The sequence below is a fragment of the Anas acuta genome, chromosome 1, assembly GCF_963932015.1.
Source record: "Anas acuta chromosome 1, bAnaAcu1.1, whole genome shotgun sequence".
In the NCBI taxonomy this organism is placed as follows: Eukaryota; Metazoa; Chordata; class Aves; order Anseriformes; family Anatidae; genus Anas; species Anas acuta.
Window position 1 is genome coordinate 55976446 of NC_088979.1, and position 22719 is coordinate 55999164.

The 22719-nt window shown below is 37.9% G+C and overlaps 1 protein-coding gene across 2 annotated transcripts in view; it reads left to right on the forward strand.

The window, feature by feature from the left end:
• Positions 1-22719, forward strand: part of ITGBL1 (integrin subunit beta like 1) — a 145875-nt gene that overhangs the window by 1266 nt on the left and 121890 nt on the right. For both annotated transcript variants that reach the window (XM_068677823.1, XM_068677812.1), the window contains exon 2: positions 318-529. In XM_068677823.1, the coding sequence (XP_068533924.1) occupies positions 318-529 (212 nt within the window). The remainder of the gene's footprint in view (positions 1-317; positions 530-22719) is intronic.

Here is a 22719-nt window from a genome sequence, read left to right on the forward strand (position 1 = left end):
AAATGTTTCATGGTAGATAATCAAACTCTATGTGTATATGCATATATACCAGATAGGCGTAATGAAAATGATGAGCCGATTGCAGTTTAACATGGCAATTACAATACAACATAAGCATTCCTGCACACAACAACGAGATTTCTGATGAAAGGGAAGAAAATTGGGTGATTTGAGGCAAGTAGTAGTTTACAACCATAAACAAAGCTGTGGTGTTAAAAACAGGGCTTTGGAGAACAGGTGAAGTCCTGACAGCGGGGTGGTTTCCCCCACAGCCCCTGGCTTTGACTACAGCTTCTCCTCTTTGCTGTCTTCCTCAGGAGCGCTTTGGGCAGTCCTGCTGCATGCCGCCTGTCCCGGGCCGAGGCAGAGCTCAGGTGCCGCGTCCCCGGGGGGCAGCTGTGCAGCGGCAGGGGCAGGTGCGACTGTGGAGTCTGCATCTGCCAAGTGACGGAGGCCGGCAAATACTATGGTCCGCTGTGCGAGTGCCATGACTGGGTGTGCGAGACCTATGATGGGAAGATCTGTGCAGGTAAGGAAGCCACTGGGGTGACTGACACTAGAAAATTATGAAAACATGTCATAACCAGAAATACGTTGGGAACAAGGAATGAAGATACAGTAGAGACATAGCTATGAATGCATCCCTGGACCATAGGATCATAGAATCTCAGTATCATATCAGCTGGAAAAGACCTTCAGGATCATCAAGTACAACCATAATTTAGAATCTTTTTAACCACTAATTCAGATCTTTTTGACAGAGCTTCATAACAGAGGAAAGTGGGGAAACTCTGAATGGGGGGTTGTCGGCGCATCCAAGAAGATTAAAAGATATAAGTCAAAGGCACTGTCTCTGCCATGAAATGGGGCTTTACACATTTTTTTTAGCAGCAAGGGCAAAAGTAGAAGTATCATTGGTATGGAGACTCTGCAGACAGTGTCTAGAATCTAGTTTGGGATGTAATACTGTTTTTTTTTTTTTTCATGTAATATTGCCACATTTGAACTGCTCACCTAATAATAGTGTGTAGTATCTACCAAGGCTTTAAACTATTGCTGAGCAATCGTTTTTGTCCTGTAATTTTTTACCTGAAGGCTTGCTCTAACAGTATCACACTATGGGTATATATATAAAATGCTTTTTCTCCAGTAGAGATAATGTTTTCAAACAGAGACTTAAAACAATGTAATTGTGTTGTGGTTTCTGAGATTTCCCCACTGACACTGTATTCTTTAATGGCAGATGAAATAACGTACATTTCTGGGACAGATTTTAGTCCCTGCCAGTTGCTGGGACGCGTCGCTTGGTTTGCATCTATACATTATCACTCTTTCATCTTTCCAGCTGTCTTTACTTAAGTTTCTGGTCTATTTCTGTCAGATTTTTGATATATATATTTTTTAAAGCAGCTTAGAATAGGATTTTAGAAAAGAACAGGGAGAAGAAATGCCATCACATTCCTCAGGGAATTCAGTCTGGAACTTGATGAAAGGGGCCACATGGACACTTCATTTCTAGTGTCCCTGCTTAAACAGCTTTACCAGATTCACATAAACGTGTCATTTTTCAAGCCAAAAACTGCAATTAGGTCAATGGGAATGTTACTGGAATTCTGCTAGCAAGAGGATAATACAAATGCATTCCAGCAGTGGGTTTGGCAAATTTTGTAGGAAAAAAAGAGCAACTTATTTTAGCAACAATGTAGCTAAGAATAAGTCCAATAATAACATGAGAAGATCAAGAATGGGATTATAAGAAAAATGTTTGTATTTGGCACCTATGACTTCAGAGTTTTATGGAGAAACTGATTTATAGACTGTCCAGTCAGCAATGTAAGCCCAGTTACATAACAAATATCATAGGACCACTGCTCATGTCAGTGCTTTGCTGTCCCAAAGGTGAATTTTCTGATCAGTGCTGTGATTTCAATATGCTTGGCATTGTTGCTGGGGGAGTTGTATGAAGTGAAACTGAAAGCTCCTCCAATTTTAATGCTGTACTGCAATCTCAACTGTTCTGTTCCTGTTAATATCATGAGCAGTGGCTGAAACTTTTGTCAGTGCTTTGATGGAAAGGAGTGCTGACAGGATAAACAAAAACAAGAAATTTCTAACAATATTTAGCTTTTGTGTAGCACTTTACACATCAGTTTAAAGATGCAAATGTTAAGTGATTAAACGTGTTTTTAAAAAGCAGTTTTTGTAGTTGTCACCTTTTCTAGTTGGAGTATTGAAACAGCATTACCACTGAGATGTCAAATAATTAAAATTCACTTCTCTGCAGGGAAAGCAGTAAAAAAATTCAGTACAAAGTTATGGGGAGGGAAACAGCTGCTAAGGACTTAATTTTTTGTTAGTTCAGCTTATATTATTATTATTATTATTATTATTTTTTTTTGTCACTGGTGTTGAAAGTCCATATGACTTTGTTGGAGTCCAGGGTTAACCTGCACTTCAGGAGAACAGATCACAGGTAACTTCTTCAGGGCTGAGAAGCAGAGTCTGGATCCAGCCAGTGGAAATCCTGCTTCCAGGCTGTGCTCGCCATCCTCTTACACATTTTCAGTCAGTTAGCTTTAGGATGGGTCCATATGGGAGAAGAGGATAATAGAAAAGATGGTCACATCTACTGGAACTGTCAGGAGGCTGGTCCTTATGTTGATGACTAACAACCTTTCATTCCCCCCAGAAAAAAACCCAAAGGCAAAGTTTCAGGAGTAGTGCCTCGTCATGTGGTTGGCATCAATAAACACTGATACTCAAAGACCAGCATGACTGCATTTATCTTCCTAACTATCCTGTAATTTTGTTGCATGGCACATCAGAGAAATGTTGTCAATATTTCAGTTTTAATATACCAATACTTGTGTGTATGCCAAGTATGGGGAATTTCACATTCTTGTCTTCATATTCTGAGAGCAAACTTTGCACTGGTACCACTATTACATTAATTCACCGTGTGAATCTACAACTCAAGCATCCCGACAAATCTTTTCTGTTACTGTATTTCATCACTCTTAAACAAATTCAATATGTTTCAGCAGAAAGAAAAATTGTGTTGACAGTGACTGACCATGCACTGGACAGTATATTCTGATATTTCTTAATATTAGGCCATCAAGATGATTTCCTATGTATGACATTCCTTTGTATCTTTGATTTTTAGAGGCAAGGACTCAGTTATGAAATTATATTCCTTTTAGGTGAATAGCCAAAGTATCTTACTGAAGTTCTGTTCCTGTTTTATTTTTTGCTTCTCTTTTCTCTATTTTTAATTTGATATCTACTGTGCTATTTCATTGCTAGTCTCTCCTGATGATTGCAATAACAATAGCTGCCGAGTGGTACCACATGCGGAACTTCTGGACACTAATTGAATATTCCTCTAGAGAGCCACGATATTTGAGATGAATGTTGTTTCAAATGAGCCACTTTTCACCCCGACAGAATGATGGCTTTTTCAAGTGACTGATGTCTAATCACTGGTGATATTCATATTCTGAGTTGGACAGACAGAGTTGTCTGTGTCACTAATTCCAAGGACAGTTATCTTGGTGTTTCCCTGCCAATCAGTTCAGACATACTTTAATTTCCATCTCCTGTCCCAAGCTAAACAAAACACTCAGTTGCTCAGTATGCAGCTCATTATCTTCAACGCACTTTCTGGGTCTGATCTGCTTTCTGGACCACTTGTTGGAAACCCATATTCTAAGAGGGAAAGCCTGAAGATAAATGAGATGCCCATCTGTTTATCTGTTGCTTTCTCTTATCACAATGGAAAAGAAATTATGCTATGAGTAATGAAGAAAAGCAGATACAAATATCTCTCTCTGTCCTTTTACTCTCCCTTGCTTGACACTTTCCTGCTGTATTTCCCTTCCAAGATGTTTCCAGGTGCTTTGGAGGGGATAGTGATCAGTTTTTTCTTTTATCCCACTAAGATTGATAAAGCAGTAGGTGATTTTTCAAGGAGTTAGAAAAGAAGAAGAGAGAAACAAAGTGCTGGAGTCTTGAGTCATTGGGTAGTCTATCCTCCTCAGTGGACTTTCTGTCTGCCTTTTTGTCTGCCTGCTCATGGAATGCAGAGGAGAGAAAAGTCCCAATACTGTAATTTTCTTTGCAATGTTGGTGACATCTTTATTTTGTCATTTGCTGTTGGTTTTCAAGAAGAAGACAAGAGTAGGAAGACTGCAAGACAATGAATCATAATCCCAAAGCATTTATGCTTCATTCAGGGCAGACAGTGTATTTGATGCTGTTTATTTTCAAATAGTAGTTTTAACCTTAGACAGTTTCATATTGCCTCAGGCTTTCTTAACATAAGCAGAGCCTGTGTTGTGTGCAAAGGAAAATGGAATGTGGCATGAATTCCCATCAAACAGCTGCTTGACACCTATTTTTCTTTGGTATTCAGAATAGAGGAAAATCAATTTTAATGGATTTTTTTTTTTAGTTAATCCTTTCTAATGTGCCTGTGATTAATGAAGATAGAAAAAGTAAACTAAGCATAGACGCCTGTAGCCAACTGGAGTGGGAGCACTCTAGGTGTTCCTAGAGAACAGACCGTGGAAATTGCCAGCTGGAACATGACAGAGTATGATTTCACTGCTCATAGCTAGTGAGATCAAGGGGTAGGCACGACTCTGTGACAGCAGAAAGAAAGAGTGCAACGTAAAGGAAAGGATCCTCTTTGCTCATAACTAATTGAGCACCTCTGTTTTTCCATAGTTCTTAAGATTTGATAAACAACATTTTCCCCCTTCCAAACTGAAATACTTTTCACAACTACTGAATAATAGTAGCACCGCATGATTTACTGCCATAAGCAGTTGCTGTGGGAATTTCATTGTCTCTGCTCAGGCCAGTGGAAGATTTTTCTGACTCTTTCTCTGAAGCTCTAGTTGCTGTAAATGCTGTACCTATTTGAGGACTAGTTCAGCAATGTAATGGCAGTGTCAGTTGTAGCTTTTCACAGCCAGGAGTGCTATCATAGTTATGTGAAGGACAGAAAGATAACAGTGCAATTATTTTCCACTCTGTAAGGCTTCAGGATACAAGCTAAATTATGCAGAGAATACAAGTGAAAAATTAAATGGACAAGGAACAGATGTAGAAATACAAGATGGATCTGAATTAAAGTATTGCTGTAATATGTAGTTATGTATCTATGTAAGTTTATTGGATACATCACTTGGAGATAAGTAGGAAATTGAGAATGGAATTTAAAGAACATTTTGAGCTGATGCTCTTTGCGGGAAAGCTGAATGGTGTTTTTAGGCAGAGCTGTCTCAGTTGAGTCAGAAGTTTTCAAGCAACTGTACCTTTGTATTCCTATTGAAGTGAGGTCTGAGATGCTGGTTTTTCATTCTTGCTTAAAATGGGAAGAAAAGCCATCTGTGACCTGCATTGATTGCTGATTGATTTAAGAGTGAAATTTTGAGAAAAGGTCTAAGCCTTTTCTCTGTCAAGATTCAGCTGTGGCACATGTGATCACTTGGGACACAGCCTCCTAAAATGGCTAAAGTAACATCAGGACAGGAGGCTACCATCAAAAACAGAGGTTACAATTCTTCTCTGAGTTGATTTGCCACAGCCTGGATTTCAGAAATTGGCTTCAAGTGACATTTCTCTGGAGCAGGGGTTTGTAGGTGTGATAATAGCATATGCATTCAATTCAAAGCAGGCCCTCCAGATTCTAGTAGGAGTGAAATTGTGATAGCGCAGACTGCAGTGTGGGCTCGTCGCCTTGCTAAGTGCTTGTTGTCCTAGGCAGGCTTACAAAGCTCACTGTGTTTGTTATCCGGTTGGTACCTGAGGTAGGTAAAGTCAAGCAGCCTTGGATACACCTACAGCTGCTGTAGTTCCAAATGCAGCGTGAATATTAATGGCAGTGACAAGTGAGGCATGAGGAGGAAGCTCAGACAGAGACACTGCGAGTGAGATTTCAAGAAGGGAGGCATTCTGAAAGTGTCTTAATAAAGGCTTTGTTGTTAAATGCCTAGCCATCATTTCAAGCACCTTCAGTGCCTTTCAAACTAAAGCACTTATATGCAGATATTACTCACAGAAAATGTGTGCTAATTTAAAAAATAAAAGTGAGTACAATGGGTAGGAGGAAGGAGAGGCTTTTCACAGCCTGTAACAGGAGTGGAATGCAGCCCCTCAAGCTATCGCCAACAGCAAAGTGGGGATGAGAGCAGCACCTCCTGCACCTTTCACCCTTCTTCAGGCTAGGTTGGCAAGCTTGTCTGTTGCAGAGAAAAAGCAAACCTTTGTGCAAGTTTTGACAATGTAAATAAGTGTTCTGAAGTGGGTTTGAATTTTTATGCTATTCATGGGATGATAAAGAACTTCAGTCCTTTCTTTATTTTAATTGGAAAGCATGCTCTTTATGACAAAACTGCTTTCACAGACTGAGCTCTTTTATGAACACTTGCGTTTCATTTTCACTAACAGAAAAGGTGGATGATAAATAATAAAGGTGCACTTAAGGTGACAGAAGTGATCTTACCTGCTTCAGCCTTGGATGGTTTCAGGAATTGTTCTTATGACAGCCTTTGTCAGATGAACTGACAGGATTGGTAAGATTTTTTCTGTTTATTTTAAGTTTTAGTGTTGATCGCTGGTACGGCAAGGGGCTTCAAACCCTCCATTGCTTCTGCTACTGGATGGTAGACTATAGTATAGGTGTTCCCAGTCAGTTTGTCCTGTCAGGGAACAGATTTCTGATTTAAAAAGTTTCCATAAGCCTTTTGGGAAGAAGGAACACTATGCTAGCTACATCCCAAGAATAAAAGCAATTTAGGCCTAAAAAGGCCTGGTGCTTGCTTGGCTTCCATGCCACGAAAGAGCCCAAAGTATATATTCAGTATCAGAATTTATCAATGTTTTAACTCAAGTGTATGGTGGAGGGAGACCTGTGTGGTACATCACAGCTGTATTGCTGCAGTCAAATTCCCTTCAGAGCTGGAAGGGCTGCAAAGAACAGGGCAAAAGTGAAGGAGCTGGGATTTGTTTTTTTTTTGGCTTTTACTTTCTCTACAAAGATTTTTCTACTGAAAGATTTTTTCTAGGGGATTTATTTTTTTTTTTTTGGCCCAAACCATTTGCAATTTTTTCTCATAGTAATAACACTAGATTGAAGACACATATCCAGACCCAGAAGTGTACTTTCCTTCACTCCTGTTCCAAGCATGAAAGCATGAGTACATACTGAAAATAATGTTCTTTAAACAGTATTTTAAAAGGCTGTTTCAAAACTTCCTTTCCTAGTAAGGGAGGGGGGGTAGGGGTCCTTATATGCAGAGGTTTGGGAAGTGGTACATAGGGAGTGGGCTGAAACACCAACTCAAGCAGTTATATGATCACATTCTCATATGATGAAGAGTAAAGCTTCAGAAGAGTTAATTGCAGTTGCATTTGTCCTCTTTCATGAAAAAGCAGTTCCAAAATCTCCTAAAACCTGCTTCACCTGTCTGTTCAATGGAGAAGCAGTAGTGATATAATCCAAGGTATTTTCTCATTGATGGCTTGACGAGTGGCAGCCGGAGTCTTCAGAGACATACCTGGGGCTTTTTATGGGGAAAGTGACTGGGAATGCCAACTCTGACATTGGTCTGGAACTCAGTGAACTGACTAATAACTTTATGAGGTGGAAAATGTTGCAGCCAAGCACTATTGCCTTGGCAGCTGCATGTGGCAGCAGATGTTGCATCTGGAGCACCTGGTCACAGCATTGTGTTCCTGGGGGCAAAGTTATTCCAGCAGTTTTTAAATTGGAAAGGATAGCAGCAATGAATGAGTTATACAACTGCGGTCTGACTTTCAGTGATAAGTCTGAGACCTTCTGTTACAGAGTCATAGAAGTCAGTATTGCAAATGTACTTCACTTTTTGTCTGTCGCTTTTGTAGTCAGGTAAATTCTGTGGAAAGCGGATAACCAGTAACAAATGCATTTAAAATCATAAAGTGGTCTTGAAGCACTTCAATGGAGTACTGCTGTAAGACTGGTACTTCCAGTGACCATCTTTTGAAATAATTTTGTTTTGTTCTCTTTCCAGTTTCACCCACAGATAGTCCTCATCACAAACACAGCAAGTGTAATAAAGCACAACTCCCAGTTTGAGTTTAGGAACAGATCCAGCTGACAGCTATCACTGCAAGAAAATTGCCCATCAGCTCCAGAAAGGGTACTTTCTCTGGAAGTGAATTGAGAATATAGGAGCAATTGCAACTGAATACAGCTGCTCTCCATTTATGTGGGTTCACATACAGTTTGCATTTGGGAAATCCTTTTTATTTAAAGTAGAGTGTCCAAGTTTCATTTTTACAATTGTCCTTTCTGATACATACATATATATATATATATATATATATATTAGTCTTGGCTGGCCCAGATCTTACTTAACTTCATAAGCCTGGCATGCCCTGGAGAACTATTTGAGCTCTGTATTTCCTGCATCTGTTAATGAAAACCCACCTGAGAACTACCCCAAACGAGGCACTCTGAGAAACTTGTTCCTTCACTAGCTCATGATACAGTGGACATTTCTTCCCTTTCCCCCAAATCTTTTTCTCATTCCCAGGTCCAGTTTGAGCTTTAGTGCATCATATTACATAGAGGGACTGGAGAATTTCCCACTGCCTTTTTTCACGAAGACTGCTTAATGAATTGAAGCATAGAAGAGAAATATAGGAGTATATCAGTATATCATTGGCATTGGTTTTAAACTGCTTTCCTTTTTTTTTTTTTGTGTGGCCTCTATTGAACAAAGAGACTTAACTGCAGCATAAATTTGTGTTTCACAGTAAAAAATAAGTGTACAAGCTCTTTTCAAGATTTATAATGCTTAATTTCCTTTAAGCTTTGTGTATGTGATGCACAAACACACACACAAAAAAATGATTGGAGATGGGATTGGCAAAATTACCAAACCTGAGACATACACTTTATTTGATTTAGAAGTGGATCCTGTCACTCCTCTCTACTATTTGGGTTAAAATATGTTTTAATAAAAGCAAATATAGCTTTTTTTTTTTTTTTTTTTTTTCCTATCTAAACAGAAGCCTATGTTTTCTTCTGCCATAAGTCTAATGAAATCAATACAGTTATGTCAACAGAGAATTGGTCTCTAAACATTTCCTTCCTTTGTTTGACCAGAATCTCCAGTTAGTAGTAGACAAATATCACAGCAGTACCATACAGACCGTGTCATTTACTTGCAAATGGTAATAGTAAAATAATAATAATGATGAAATCTCCAAAGTTAAGAATGCTTTTAAATCTCAACAACATTTTTACGTGATTTTTTTTTTTTTTAATTCTTCTGTGTATTGTATTGCTATAAGGAGTTACGTGTTACTCAGCGGTAGTTTGACAGGACGTTTACTGAAATATTTTGTCTCCAGACTTGGATTTAGCAGAAATTAGACTTTTGTATGAAAGCATTCTAATAAATGAAAACATAATTCTTTCAGAGTTAAACTCTGCTGTATTAATTAAGGAATCAGTTACAGTGACAGAACTATCCCAAGTTTTATTAAGTGGTTTGCTGATTTGGAAAGTCACAATAAGATTAAGATTTTGTAATTAGATGAACAGGCTAAATGTCAATCCCCTTTCTCCTTACAATCTTAATGCTTTTGTATACAAGTTCTGTAGGGTTTTGTTTTGCAAATAAGCAAATTCCATTTTAATTTCAACTGTTAATTGCTTAAATGTGTATCTGCAACCCTTACATGAAGGTTAGAAGAATTTTTATTTACAGATAGTACCCAGAGAAGATAGTACGATTTCTCCATAGGTGGTTTCAAAGAGGGATATCACATGGGAATTTTTTGAATTGAGTTCTTGTGGGATAGTATCTTGGAAGCTATATCTAAATAATACAGTAGGCAGAGTTTTAATTTTATTTCACGGGTCCCTAATAAATGTACTCATAGTTAGAAGTTTTTAAAATGAACTTACTCAACGTGGGTCTTCATTTACCAGTCTCTTTCCAAACAAGTGTGTATTTCCTCTCGCCCTTCTGATGGGCTATTGTCCGCTGACTTTAAGGGTTTCGGGTGGTGTCTTGGTTTTTCCTCTACTTTCTGTACAAACAGTGATTGCTAACTGCAGTCTGAACATTTTGCCTATCTTTGCCAAATTGTTTCTTCCTGCCACCACTCCCAGCTCTCCGAGTCTTTTATACGTTTTGGGTGGTCTCTATCTGGCCCAATTCCTTGGCAGTGCTCTAAATTAGGTTTCCTAATCTATTTTCCTCTGGCTCGTCAAAGAACAGTTTCTGTGAAGACCTGGGTGGACATTTGAGCCACTTTGGCTCTCTTTACAATTCCTTGTGGCTCTTTCTCAGCTCAGTGACCTCTACTGTCATGCCTGTGTCTTGAGACTGTGCTTTCCTGGAGAAGGTGTGCCTCAAAGGGGAGCTGAACTGCCTTGTGTATTCACAGACTTGTAGAAGTTAACCACAGTTGTATGAAATTAAATACTCTATGTTAGCTCATGCTTTATTCATGTAAGTGCTCTTCAGTTGTAGAAACTCCTGGTAGGAAATGATGCTAAACCACTGAATTCTTAAAATAGATTTAAATCATGTGTACACCACTGTCGTAATTTCTCCCAGCTTTCCCCCTTTTCCCTGCCTGGACCTGGTGGCCTAGCACACTGAAATTTTAGAATTTAGTCTAGTTACTCTAAATTACCTATGTATTACTTTTCTAATCCCCCAGAGAGGGCATTTCCTGCCCATAGTAAAAAAGCTTGTCTGAGGGAGACTGTGGGATCCCTGTCAAGAGGGGTGGTTCAAGAGCAGGCTGCACAAATATCTGTCAGGAGTGATAAGCACACACTCGTTTGTGCCTCCAGGCACGGAAGTGGACCAGATGATCGCTTCCAGAGGTCTCTTTGAGGCTGATTTTCTTTGATGCTGCTGTGAAGTCAGTTCTCTGGCCTGGTGCTCTGCTTTAGTGAGGAGGATCCGCGGTAGTATAATGAGAGTTTTAGTCATGTTATTATGTTTCTAAATTGCAATAATTTATTGAAAGGGATGCATAACCATTGTTTTTAATCCCTTAAGCCTATGAACTTTCATCTTTTGTAGTATTTATAGTACTTTACAAAAAACAGATGTCTGTTTCCAGTTTGTGTGACCACACTTTTAAATGACAACTACCAAGTCTCTAAGCAAGAACAATCCTGAGGACAAGGTTGTTTGTTTAAAGGGTAAACATTATTTTAACAGAGAGGCAGAAATTAATGAGAAGTAATTTATGAGATAGGTGGTGGATTGACTTCTGTAATGAGTTGGGAGTTATGGAAAAACTTTTTATCCAACTTTTGTAATTTGATGGTAATGAAGCACTGGAAGCATTAAACAGAAGCATTTCTATTTTTTTTTTTTTATATATATGCCTTGTTTAGCTAGATACATTCTTAGTTAACCACTGACTTTGTGGATAATTGGCAAAATGTACAGAACAGTTAGGGAAAGTGAATTGTTGCCATGCAGTCTACTGTAGGATAATGCATACCATGACCAAAATGATATTCTAGAAGCTCCTTATCCTTTTTGGACCCATTAAACAGCAAATAACTTAATTCTTACTTAAACAGGAAACACATCTGTTCTGTATTTTTCACTGGAAGTAAATATGTAAAAATGTTTTGTCAGATAATGAAAAAAGGGTAGCAAGTAGGATTACATTGCTAATAAAATTATAGACATAGACCATTTTTTTTTAAGTGCTGGTATGGGGATATGCATTCCTTATATTGTCTCTACACAAAATTATACCCCCCAAAATGCTCATTATATTTGGACAGCAATGAACTGCACCCAGTGATGATAGCTGAAAACAGTATCCAGATGGATGGCCCAGCAAAAGATATTGCATTATGAGGGTACAACACCTGTATCAACCTGATTTCTGTCATAACAGTGGGAATTTGGGAATTGTGCCTACCATGCCCTTTTTCACCTTAAAAGCACCCAGTTATACACAGAGTAATCTGAGCGCAGATCTGTGTAAAGGTTTCTTCCTTCTTTCCCTCTGTTGGTCCTCCTGTATCGCCCAAGCGTGTGGTCTTCATCATGCTTCTTGTTCACATTTGTAGGAAGGAAGTGGGCAGTTCCACACCCTCACCTCAGTCTTCTCCTTTCTCTTGCTTCCAAAAAACTGAAAACTTTGCTGCTTAACTTTTCCTTCAGCCCAGTGTCTGGGCTGAAGACACCTCTACACCCCTTTAGGCGAGCCCTCCATGGAGCTGTATGTCCTTGCTGATATAATGGCATTTACTGTTTGTTGCTGCCGAGAATCAGTGGTTTCAGAAGTTGCTATAACAGAAATACCTGCAATTCTAGATCGTATATTCTACAAAAGCAAATAACTTTGTGGTATTTAAAAGTATTTTGTTTTAGGGTAGCCTCCAAAGAAAAGACAGTAGTTTAGAGGGTGGTGTTGCTCCATCTGTGCTGCACAACAGCATCATCACCTCACAGGTGTAGTGATGAAGGCCAGAGTTAAAGAGTCACGTTGTGCCTTGGCATTATGGACAATCCCACCATACGCTCTGTTCTTTCCCCTTTTGCCCTGTCTTTCCTCCCTGTGTGAGTCACATAAATGGCTTTAAATGCCTTTCAGTGAGTCATATATTATTTCTGACAATTTTTTTTCTAATTCTGTCCCTCCTTTAATGTCACTATGTACAGAGGCTCTTTGCTACCTAAAAGCTACCATTTCATTTGGTCATCTACTTGATGCCTTTATAATATGCACTTGCTTTTCTTAAGCTTTCCTTTTTCTTTTTTTTTTTTTTTTTTTTCTTTTTTTTTTTTTTTCATAGCAATGTCAAAAACTCAATCTTTTGTTTATATTCTGAACTGTCAGTTTGAATTTTTAAATCCTTTTTCAAAAATGGATCAGACTGAGCATTACGCTGGCTGCATACCTCCTCACACCTTCTGGCAAGCATCAGCAGCCAAGAATTCCACTCTGTTGTGGCTTATTGCTTGGCTGAGAAAGAATCTAAATGCATGCAGGAAATTTAATGTGGTGGAAGTGAGAGGAAGAAAAGGTTTGAAGGTTGGAAACAAATGTTAAGAATTCATATACAAGCAGCAGCTGGAATGTATGAGAATACATGCAGTACAAAGTGTTCCTCAGAGCAGGAAAATGTAGGTCTGCCATAGCAGCCACAGTTTTTAAATACTGAACTAATTTTGTGATGATAACATTGACCAAATTCCTAACCCAATGGTTTTATTCAGCCTGTAAGTGAAGGAGACAAAAGACCTTGTGCATGTGGACAGGGAGACTACACTGGCAGATGCCAAAAATCGATAGGTAAATATTATCAGCTTTCCAGGCAAACGGCTAGGCAGGAAAATCCTGTTTTAGACACTTGGATAGACAAGACAGAACTCTGGAAAATATGTGGGAGAGATCCAAAAAAAGATGATTTGTTTGAATGCTGTGTTGAAACATATTGTATTGGCATTACAAGATATGTTTTGGCATTAAAATGAAATGAGCAGGGAAATGAACATAGTTCAATGTCTTCATTTTTTTTTTTTTTTTCCAGGGTAATCGCTTCTTCCAGAGTGGCGTTTCAATGCTAAAAGCACTTTAGCATGCTTTGTGACAATAAATGTACTTAGAAGTGCAATTTAAACAAAAAAAAAAGTTAGTTTTGTCCCCACCCAAAGTACTGAAATATGTAAAATAAGTGGTTAAAAACAATGCCTGCATCATAGCTTTTGAAACTTCTAGGTTTGAAAATCAGAACATTGGCTTTGGTTCAAATGCAGTGATGCTACATGATGAATAGTACATCACCATCTAAACTCCAAGAATCATGCTTCTAGGTGCTATAGAGAAACATCAGTGTAAAGTCAGATTGAATTTTCCGTGGTTTTGATAGGTAAACATTAAAAACAAAGGCTCTTTGTATTGTAAATGGACTATCAGCATCCATAAAGCCTTTAGTACCATCTGTTCTGCTGTTCCTGTGTAGTTTCTCTGTTGGTAGAGTATGTATTTTGGCCAAAGGTGCTCTTTGATTTACCTGGCTTTCAAACATTTCCAAAGGTACTATAACAAGATTAGCTCTGCTGAGAGTTACTTGGTCTATAAATGTGTCTTGAAACAACTTTTTTTCCCTTTCTATTTGCAAGGTGTTGTCCTAGTGATGTATTCAGATTTCAGTCAATTTTTTTCAGCTGCTTTCCAAACACCTAATGATAAGATACGCTACACAATGCTCTCTGAAGACAGAGTACTACATACCATTTATATCAGCCCAACTCTCAAATTCTGTTTTCTCTTAAACATCTCCATCTGTAGTTTAACATGGTTGAGACATTTGGTAAGTTTTGCTGTTTTGCACTGAGAGCCTAACAAGATGATTTACAAACATGGAGTTAGTAAATCCATAAAAAGTGATACAGAGCTGTGTAGTCTTCTGAGGTTTGTGGGATTCTCTCTGTAAGTGTTTTAAACCAGTATTGTCATGAACTTTCAAGAGATATATTTTGATTCCTGAGTAATGAAATGTGGTCCTCATAATCCTATAAATAATTACAGAGTCAGTAAATTGACAGAAACATTGGTATTGGAACAAATAGTACAGAGAATGCCTAGAGGCAACTGTTCATCCTAGAGGATGAGCAGGAGGATTTCATCATAGAAGATGAAACAAGGAAGAAATGAATAGGCATAGGGTTACTATTAACTATTAGAAACAACGTTCATTTCTCCTCATTACTTGCCTGCCAGCAAAACATGCGGTGCTTGCAGAGGTTGTGGTGAAGTTAGAACATACAGAAGGGATTCAGGTGCAAGTAGTAGAGGTTGCGTAGGCATATGTTTTTCTGGCAGCAGAAAATCAAACGTCAGGAATATTAAGATCAACTGTACTTCGAATTTTCAAGCTCTTCTTATCATTGCTATCAACTGTAGCTATCCTTGTATCACAATTCTGATTCTGTTGCATGCTTCTACTAGAGACAGACTCACCTTCATCATCAAAAGGGGAGTTTCAGTTATTGTTTCTGAAATTCAGCTGTACTTCCCACCAAAAATCCATCACATGTCACAATTAGTCAGTTTTTTTTTTTTTCTCTGACTTTTGTGAAAAGTGCTAGTTATCTCCAGCAGAAGTTTTGTCAGAAAAGAAATGAATTCAGTCCTGATATAAACAGATGGTAATACATTTTTTTGCATGTGTATACACCATCACAAAGTAAGGCTTGCCCAGTCTCAGTGCTCTTCCTTTTTACCATCATTTTCTAACAGCATTGGTTAAATTGTGAAAACAGAAAGATTGGGCTGGTTCACAGCCAGTCTTTTAGAACAGAATGACTTAGATTGGAAGGGACTTGTGGACCTCATCTGGCCCAGCCTCCTCTTAAATGCAGGGCCAGCTTCAAAGTAGGATCAGTTACTCAGTGTCATCAAAGACATAAAGTCAAAATATATCTATGTGTCAAACTAAAAAGACTCAAAAGAAGTACGGGTGAACTGCTGCTGAAATAGTGCTTAATTCATCTGACTCATTTAATAAAAATTAGCAACAGTTAAAAATAATTTTTGACATGAGGAGAGATGGGTTATGAAACCAAACCAATTTATTTTGCCATTTTCTATAATAAAAGTGTAATACTTTTATCCTGTGAACTGTTGTTTAAAGCTCTATACTTCAAATCAGAGAAAAGCAACTCTTGAGATAAACAGATCCAGAAAATAATATTTTTGTCTTCAATTGTCTTTTAAGGAAGGGCTGATAATTAGGTAGTCCATCCTATCTCATTAGCACAGAGTCAGTCATCTGCCCTAGATAACTTTCAGTTTTTCTTGTTTCTCTGACCTCTTAAGCCTCTATCAGACTTGGTATTTTCTATTGAATATAAATTAAATGTTTGGGTTGATTATTCCTGGGTTTCTCCATGAACTACGTGATGAACTGTTGAGCATTTCATGTTGGGAAACTGCAGGAAGGTGATACATGATACATGGTCCTCAGAAAGCAGAGGAATAGAGACTCACTTAGTCCTGCAATTGATCATTTTTTGAAGCTGTAGGACCTTAAGGGTTCATCAGGCAAAAACAAAAACAAAAACCAAAAAACCCTGAAGGAACAAACATGAAAATTTCATCATTCAAATAAAAGAAAAGAAAACTCTTCACTCTATTAGCATAGGACCCAATCATAAAATTACTGTTTATCTCAGACTGTGTGTCTAGTAAGAGGCCATTAGTAATCAAAAGCAGTGACATGGTTCATCACAGCTGTATCAAGTTGTGTTGTCACTCATCACTGATGACTTAATGACTCCAACTCTCACAATTTCTGAGGACTTTGGCTGAAGATTTTTTCTAGCACTTGATTACAGTCTTGCAAAGCCTGTTGCTTTGACACTACTTAAAAACTGGGTTAAGAATTGGAAGGTCTTGTTGCCCTAGCTCAATTTGACTATGGGACATAATTTAATGCGTCTCATCCTCCCTGCTATAAATGGGATATAATGTTTATCATCCTTTTGTAAAAAAATATTTTAGATGGTAACGGAAGACATCCATGGAGCTGTTTGGTGTTAAAAATATCTACTACATTGATTCCAAATAGTCAGCCTGGGCTTGTCTGTTAAGTCTGACATCAGGAATAAAACTACCAGCAAAAAGTTAAATAACAAACCCACCTTTGCTCTATTCATCCATCAGTGGGGAAGTAAACAGTTTGTCTATGATTGCCTGTCTCACTTTTCTATTACAGTCTATTTGTTCTTCCTACCCTGTAATTACTCCATTTGATCTGCTAAAATATCCTGTGATTCACATTCAAACTATTTTCAGAAACACCCTTTAATTCTGGCTTGATATTTCATTGTTCAGTAAATATGAAGAGATGCTTGAGATTTGCCTTATTATAAAGTTCTGGCTAGCCCTGTGAACTTACTGCTGTGTGATTCTAATTTGGCAGCAACTAAAACTGAACAAACTGAAAAATAAGCTAACTAACTAAATAAACTAAATGATAAATTAGAAAAAAAAGTAAAGTAAAAAACTGAATAAACTGAAAACCAAGAGATGCAGGCAGCAACAGCAGGAGGCACAGGGTTGCCTCTTCCCTGGAACTAAGTAACTAAGTCAAGGCAGTCTTGCTTCAATGGGATACTCTTGCCTTTTCTGACATTGCCTCTTCATTATGAGTTCCAGCTTGATTTTTAACATTATTTTTTTTTCTTGGTAACTTTTTAACTTTCTAAATTTTGCATTTCTATATTTTTGAACATTTTTCACTTTGCCTTTGGGTGCCTTGCACAAGAGGGAGAGTTAGCTCTCTGCCTCATGTGGGCCAGATGCTAAAACCATGATGCTAAGACCAGCTAGGTTGTCAACAGGGGTGACCCAAGAGGATGGCTGATTACTTGGCGGCATTGGAGGTGGTGAGCAAGCACAGGAACGCAGCCCACCTTGGGCTGTGGAAAAAATGACTAGTTTTCTAGAAAGATGTAGTGCTTGTGTATGCCTGTGTTTTCCTGTGTGTACATTTGATGTGTTTATCTGATCAAAAAGTTTCACTCCTCCTCCTCAGAAAGAAGGTGATAAATGTGGAGCCCCACAGGCTTTCTGGATGTCTCCATGCCAGAGAGACGGTGTCTAGGCTTTGACTGAGGAGAAAGGAGAATACCAGGTCCAGGTTTTTGACCTATTATGCTATCTTGGTAAGCATATAAAAAGCCAGCAAGTTTTGGGGTAACCCATTCTTTTTGCCCTGCTAAGAAACAAGGAATACATATTATATATATATATATATATATATATATGATCCTTTATATATCAAAGAACAATAAGATCTCAGTGTGAGATTTTGTGTTCATTTTTTAATTCTGAGCCATGTATTTCCATTGGGAATTTAACAGCTTAATGGCTTTCCTTCCTTCCACCCCCCACCCCCCCCCCCCCCACTTGCCTTTACTACTGGAGCTGACAGGTTGCTCCCAGGGATTTCTGTGTATGGGGTTTTGATTTAAAAATAGAGTAGTGAAAGGTTATAGGGAAAAAATATAGCAAGACCCTTGCCAAACAAAGTCATTACTTTTAGGACCATCTTTTAAGGTACCATTAAGGGTACCTTAATGTTCTTCCATATAAAGATTACAAAAAAATAAAATATAGAATACAGATATACATCAGTTGAGTAACACCACAGTATGTTTTCCCTAACTTTGATCAGGAAAATAAAAATTCTGTAGTGCTCCAGTACTCAAAAATCCTTATTGCTTTTAACAACAAAACAAACAAACAAACAAAAGAGAAAAAAAAATACTGATAATAGTTTCAGAAGAAACTATTCCCTTTAGGGAAGTCAACAATTTGCTTTACAGAATTATCACTACAGGCTTTTGAATGAACAGTAATGAAAATACATGCAGGTGTGAGCTGCTTATAGCACTTTTAGAAAATGTGTCAGACGGATAAGTATGAATAAACATTAACATTTTTAAAGGACTACATCAGCATTTAAAATTGTTTGGAAAAAGTCGACTTTCAATATATGTTATGCGTTTTTCTAGTTTTTCTGCATTATTTTAATAAACACTGGCATTTGAAGAGTATTTTATTGTCCCAATGCTTTTGGTCTATTCTCCTGAAGCATGCTTAAGTAAAAATTCTAACTACCTGTTATCACTCACCTTGTTTTCTTAGAAAAGGATATTTTCCATCTTACTTGGCACCTGTTTCCTCACTTGTTTGAATATTACTCTTCTTACTGTGAACATACTTGGCATTATTATGGCTCAGGTAATGCAAGGAATCATATATTATGTCTCTTTTCATTTGATTACTCAAATAAAGACTAATAGAAATGTTTCTAGCTTAGACTTTCGCTTGTGCAAATTGCATTTTTTAAAAAAGCTATATTTATAATGCTTGTTATCTTATTGATGAAAGATTAATAGTTTTTAATAGTAGGTTCCTTCCTTTTATTTCCTTGGATAGCTCTGTAATCTAAAGTGAAATGTAATTCTGTTTAGAGAAGTTGCTCTAAAATAATATTCTGTACTGATTACTTTTCCATCAATATTAGATATCAATAGAAATTAATAGAAAAAGTAAACTTGATTGACAGTCTAATTAAAACAAATGTCAAGTACATTGTTAATAATACAAAATCTCAAATACAAAATGGATGGTAAGTAAGAGAAAAATGAGCTTGGGGTCAAACAGTGCCTTGGGAGTGAGATAAATTTTAGGGCTTTTCACTGCTGTCTATTATTCACTTTTTCACTCTTTTCCCTCATCCACTTCTTTCCCTTTAATTACAAGATATTAGTTCTTACAGAATGTAGTCAGGAGAGGAAAAGATGATAAATACTGAAAGACCTACAAGCTTAAACAGCTTTGATGTGTTAAATTATCTATTAAAACTAAATTAAAATACCTGAAGTAAAAAATTAAGCAGACAAATACTAGACATGCCTACAAATTAGGACATTTTTGATTTGTAAAGCCTTCTATGTAAAAATAAATAAATAAATAAATAAATAAATAAATTCCTTGATACAAGGAAAAGTCCAAAAGGAAAGACAAGCAAGATCTACTCCTGTAGTGTTTTTTATCCAGTATATATAGTGCATCTGTCACATTAATGCAGTCTAATGTACAAATGAAGAAAACACTACCACTGCTACCCCCACATCAGGAAAACGTGTGAAAGACAACAGAAACAATATAAATGGAACTGGTGGAATTCACAATTCAAAATGAATGTTCAGTAATGGAAAGGCTGAATAAAAGGACCAAGAATTAGGTAAACGGTAGAGGATGAAGACTGATTCAGTGAAGGAACTCAGATTTGTTTAACTGATCAAGATATTGTGTCTATGCTGTAGTATATTCATGCATTAAAACACATACACACAAAACAAACAAACAAACAAACAAACAAACAAACAAACCCTTTCCCATCTAGATTAAGAGTTGACCACCATTGAACACTGTAAAAAAATGCATATGTTTTTTGTTGGAGAAGGTGTCCCACAGCTCAAAAATTCCCTGCCTTTTGAAGAATTGAGAGGCTTTTCTTTCTTTCTTTCCTTCCACTCTTGTGGTTTAAATTGGCTCCAGGCATAGACTCCAGGACTGAGATAGCAGTGCAGGCATCACCTCAGAATGGGCAGGGAGCTATCTGGGCCAAGAGTTCACAATTCCAGATCATGCCTGCATTGTCCTGTCTACCCTTAGCTAGATTTATTATTTGCAGTTGTTATCCTTGCCTTTTCAGTCTTGTAGCTGGAACGCCTGACACGAGTTCTTGCTTCCTCACCTTCCATCTGCAGAGTCAGGCTCGAAGGTCCACATCACAAGGAATACCAACCGAAATAAACTGTCTGCAGAAATAACGGATTTTTTTACGTTTCAATGTCTTAGGTAAGGTATATTTCAGGGCACAGCAGTAGAATTTTACCAATCTGGATAAAAGACGAGTTCAAACCATCAGTGCGGGTGTGCCTTTCACATGCTGGTGTGCTAAGTTATCCTGGGGCAGGAGAACTAGCTCTTTAGTCAAGAGTAAGTCCCTGAGCTCAGTGTATGGGCAACGACATCTGGCCTCTGCAGTCCAGGCTTAATGGTTTCTACTGTAAATTTATGAACCTACTGAACACACTCCTTTTACAAGGGGAAAGCAGCTTTACAGCATCAGTCTGGAGACAGCCAGAGTTGTTTATTTGCTACCATGGGATGCTGAAGTTTTGTGAGTCAATATTAGGATGGTCTTTAGGGCATATAGCACTAGGTCGGTAATATGTCTAACTGACATCAGTGATGCTTGCATGATCCATCTTCTCTGAAAAGATTTCCACTGAATGCTGGTAATGGATCTGGCTTTTGATGATAAGGTGAAATAGGTCCTGGGAGCCAGAAATGCTCAAGAATATTAAAAGAAGTGGAAAAAGCACCAGCATTTTCATTTTCTCACTAAATTTGTAATACTGATTTGCAGTAAGGAAGTGGGAATGTCCAGTCTTTACCACCCAGACCTCCTTTTAGAAGGGAATGCACAAAATAAAGATGATACATCTCAGAGATTCTCATAGAAAGTGGACAATACACGGAAGTTATTTCAATTAACTCAAAAAAGGATCCCTGACAAGATAGTATTTGACAACAATTCCTGTTGTAACAAGAAGAGATGATTGCATCTTACTGATGTGCTGCTGTTTAAGGATCTTTTGAGAAAGTTGCTGTCTTTATGAGTGGAGAAGAAAATACTGATTGAAATTGGCACTGACCATCAGCAGTAAACGGTCTGTGTGCAACTAGAAAGGTTTTCACATTGGAAATCAATTATGAAGACAATGAACTGTTGAATATGAAAATTGGAAGTGAATATAATGCTGAATAAATATGAACAAAAATTAGCCTTAAATTAAATGTTTGAAATAAGAAAAGTAATACTGAGGTAATAGTGTTTCTTACTTATGAACAAGATTATTATTTATTACTTAGCGTTTTTGTCATACACTTATGATTAGTTTGGCAGGGCTAATGAATAACCTTTCTAATTTTTTAGATACTCTTCAATTAGATTCATTACCAACAAATGGCCATTCTTACAGATTATATAAGGATTTAGATAAATGGAACGGATGGGTTAATAGATGGCTAATGCTATTCAATCCACTTAAATGTGAAAGAATACGTCAAAACACAGAATAAAATACTGTGGTATCTGCTAATAGGAAGCTTGTTTCAGCATACAGGCCAGGCAGGAGAATTCACATGACGTATTACAGAAACAAATCGCTAATTCATAAATGCAGTTAATGGGGCTGGGAGAAAGAATAGACAGGAGGAAACACTGTCTGGGGAGATATTTGCTGCTGAAATTGCTTCCCTTCCAGACAAATGGAAGGATAATTCCCAAGCAGGGGAAGCATAGGCTGTCACTTGCTCAGGGAAGATTCATTGTATCATCAGCTCTCTTTAGCACAGGTTTTGGCTTGGCTGTGAAGTGTTCCTAGAGATTTGTCCTCTGCAGCAAGGAAAGCCACGTATATTGTAAAGGTGACAAGAGACGGGATTGCCACCAATAGGTGGTGCCAGAGGCTGGCCTCTGCACGAATGTAGTGTTTCTCATTGAGGAGGTGAGGAGATTAAATCCCCTTTGTGCAAATTAGGTTCAAACTGCACTTACAATTTCTCAGATAAATAATATACAAAAGAAGCTGGTGCCTTTGGCTTTAAAATAATGGCAAAACTATTTTGTCTGCGGAAAATATGTGCTGGTTATTTAGGAGATGAGTATTTCTTAGTTCTCAGTAGACCCATGTCTCCCTTGACAAGAAGATTTACAAGAAAGTACAATATCTGGTAAAGTGTTTCTGTGGCATTGCTTAGGGCTGAGGCCCTTTACTGGCATTTCTCTAGTGATGACTGTGGGGTGTAGCACAGGGTACTGTTGGGCAAATGCTTCCAAGCACAGAGAGGAAACCAACACCTCTCAACTGCTGCAGGGAAAGACTGAGAGACACGGTAGAAGTTACAGGAGGCTTTGTGTAGGATTGTTCCTGTGTTGTTCCAGCTGGGAAATAGCTTGAGGCTGCCTTCTGAGGGAGTTCAAGCCAGAAGACCTTTGATGCTGATGTGAAGAGAGAAGCCACAGAAGGAAAGCTAAAAGCGGCTGATACAAAAGAATAACTGTTTAAACAATAC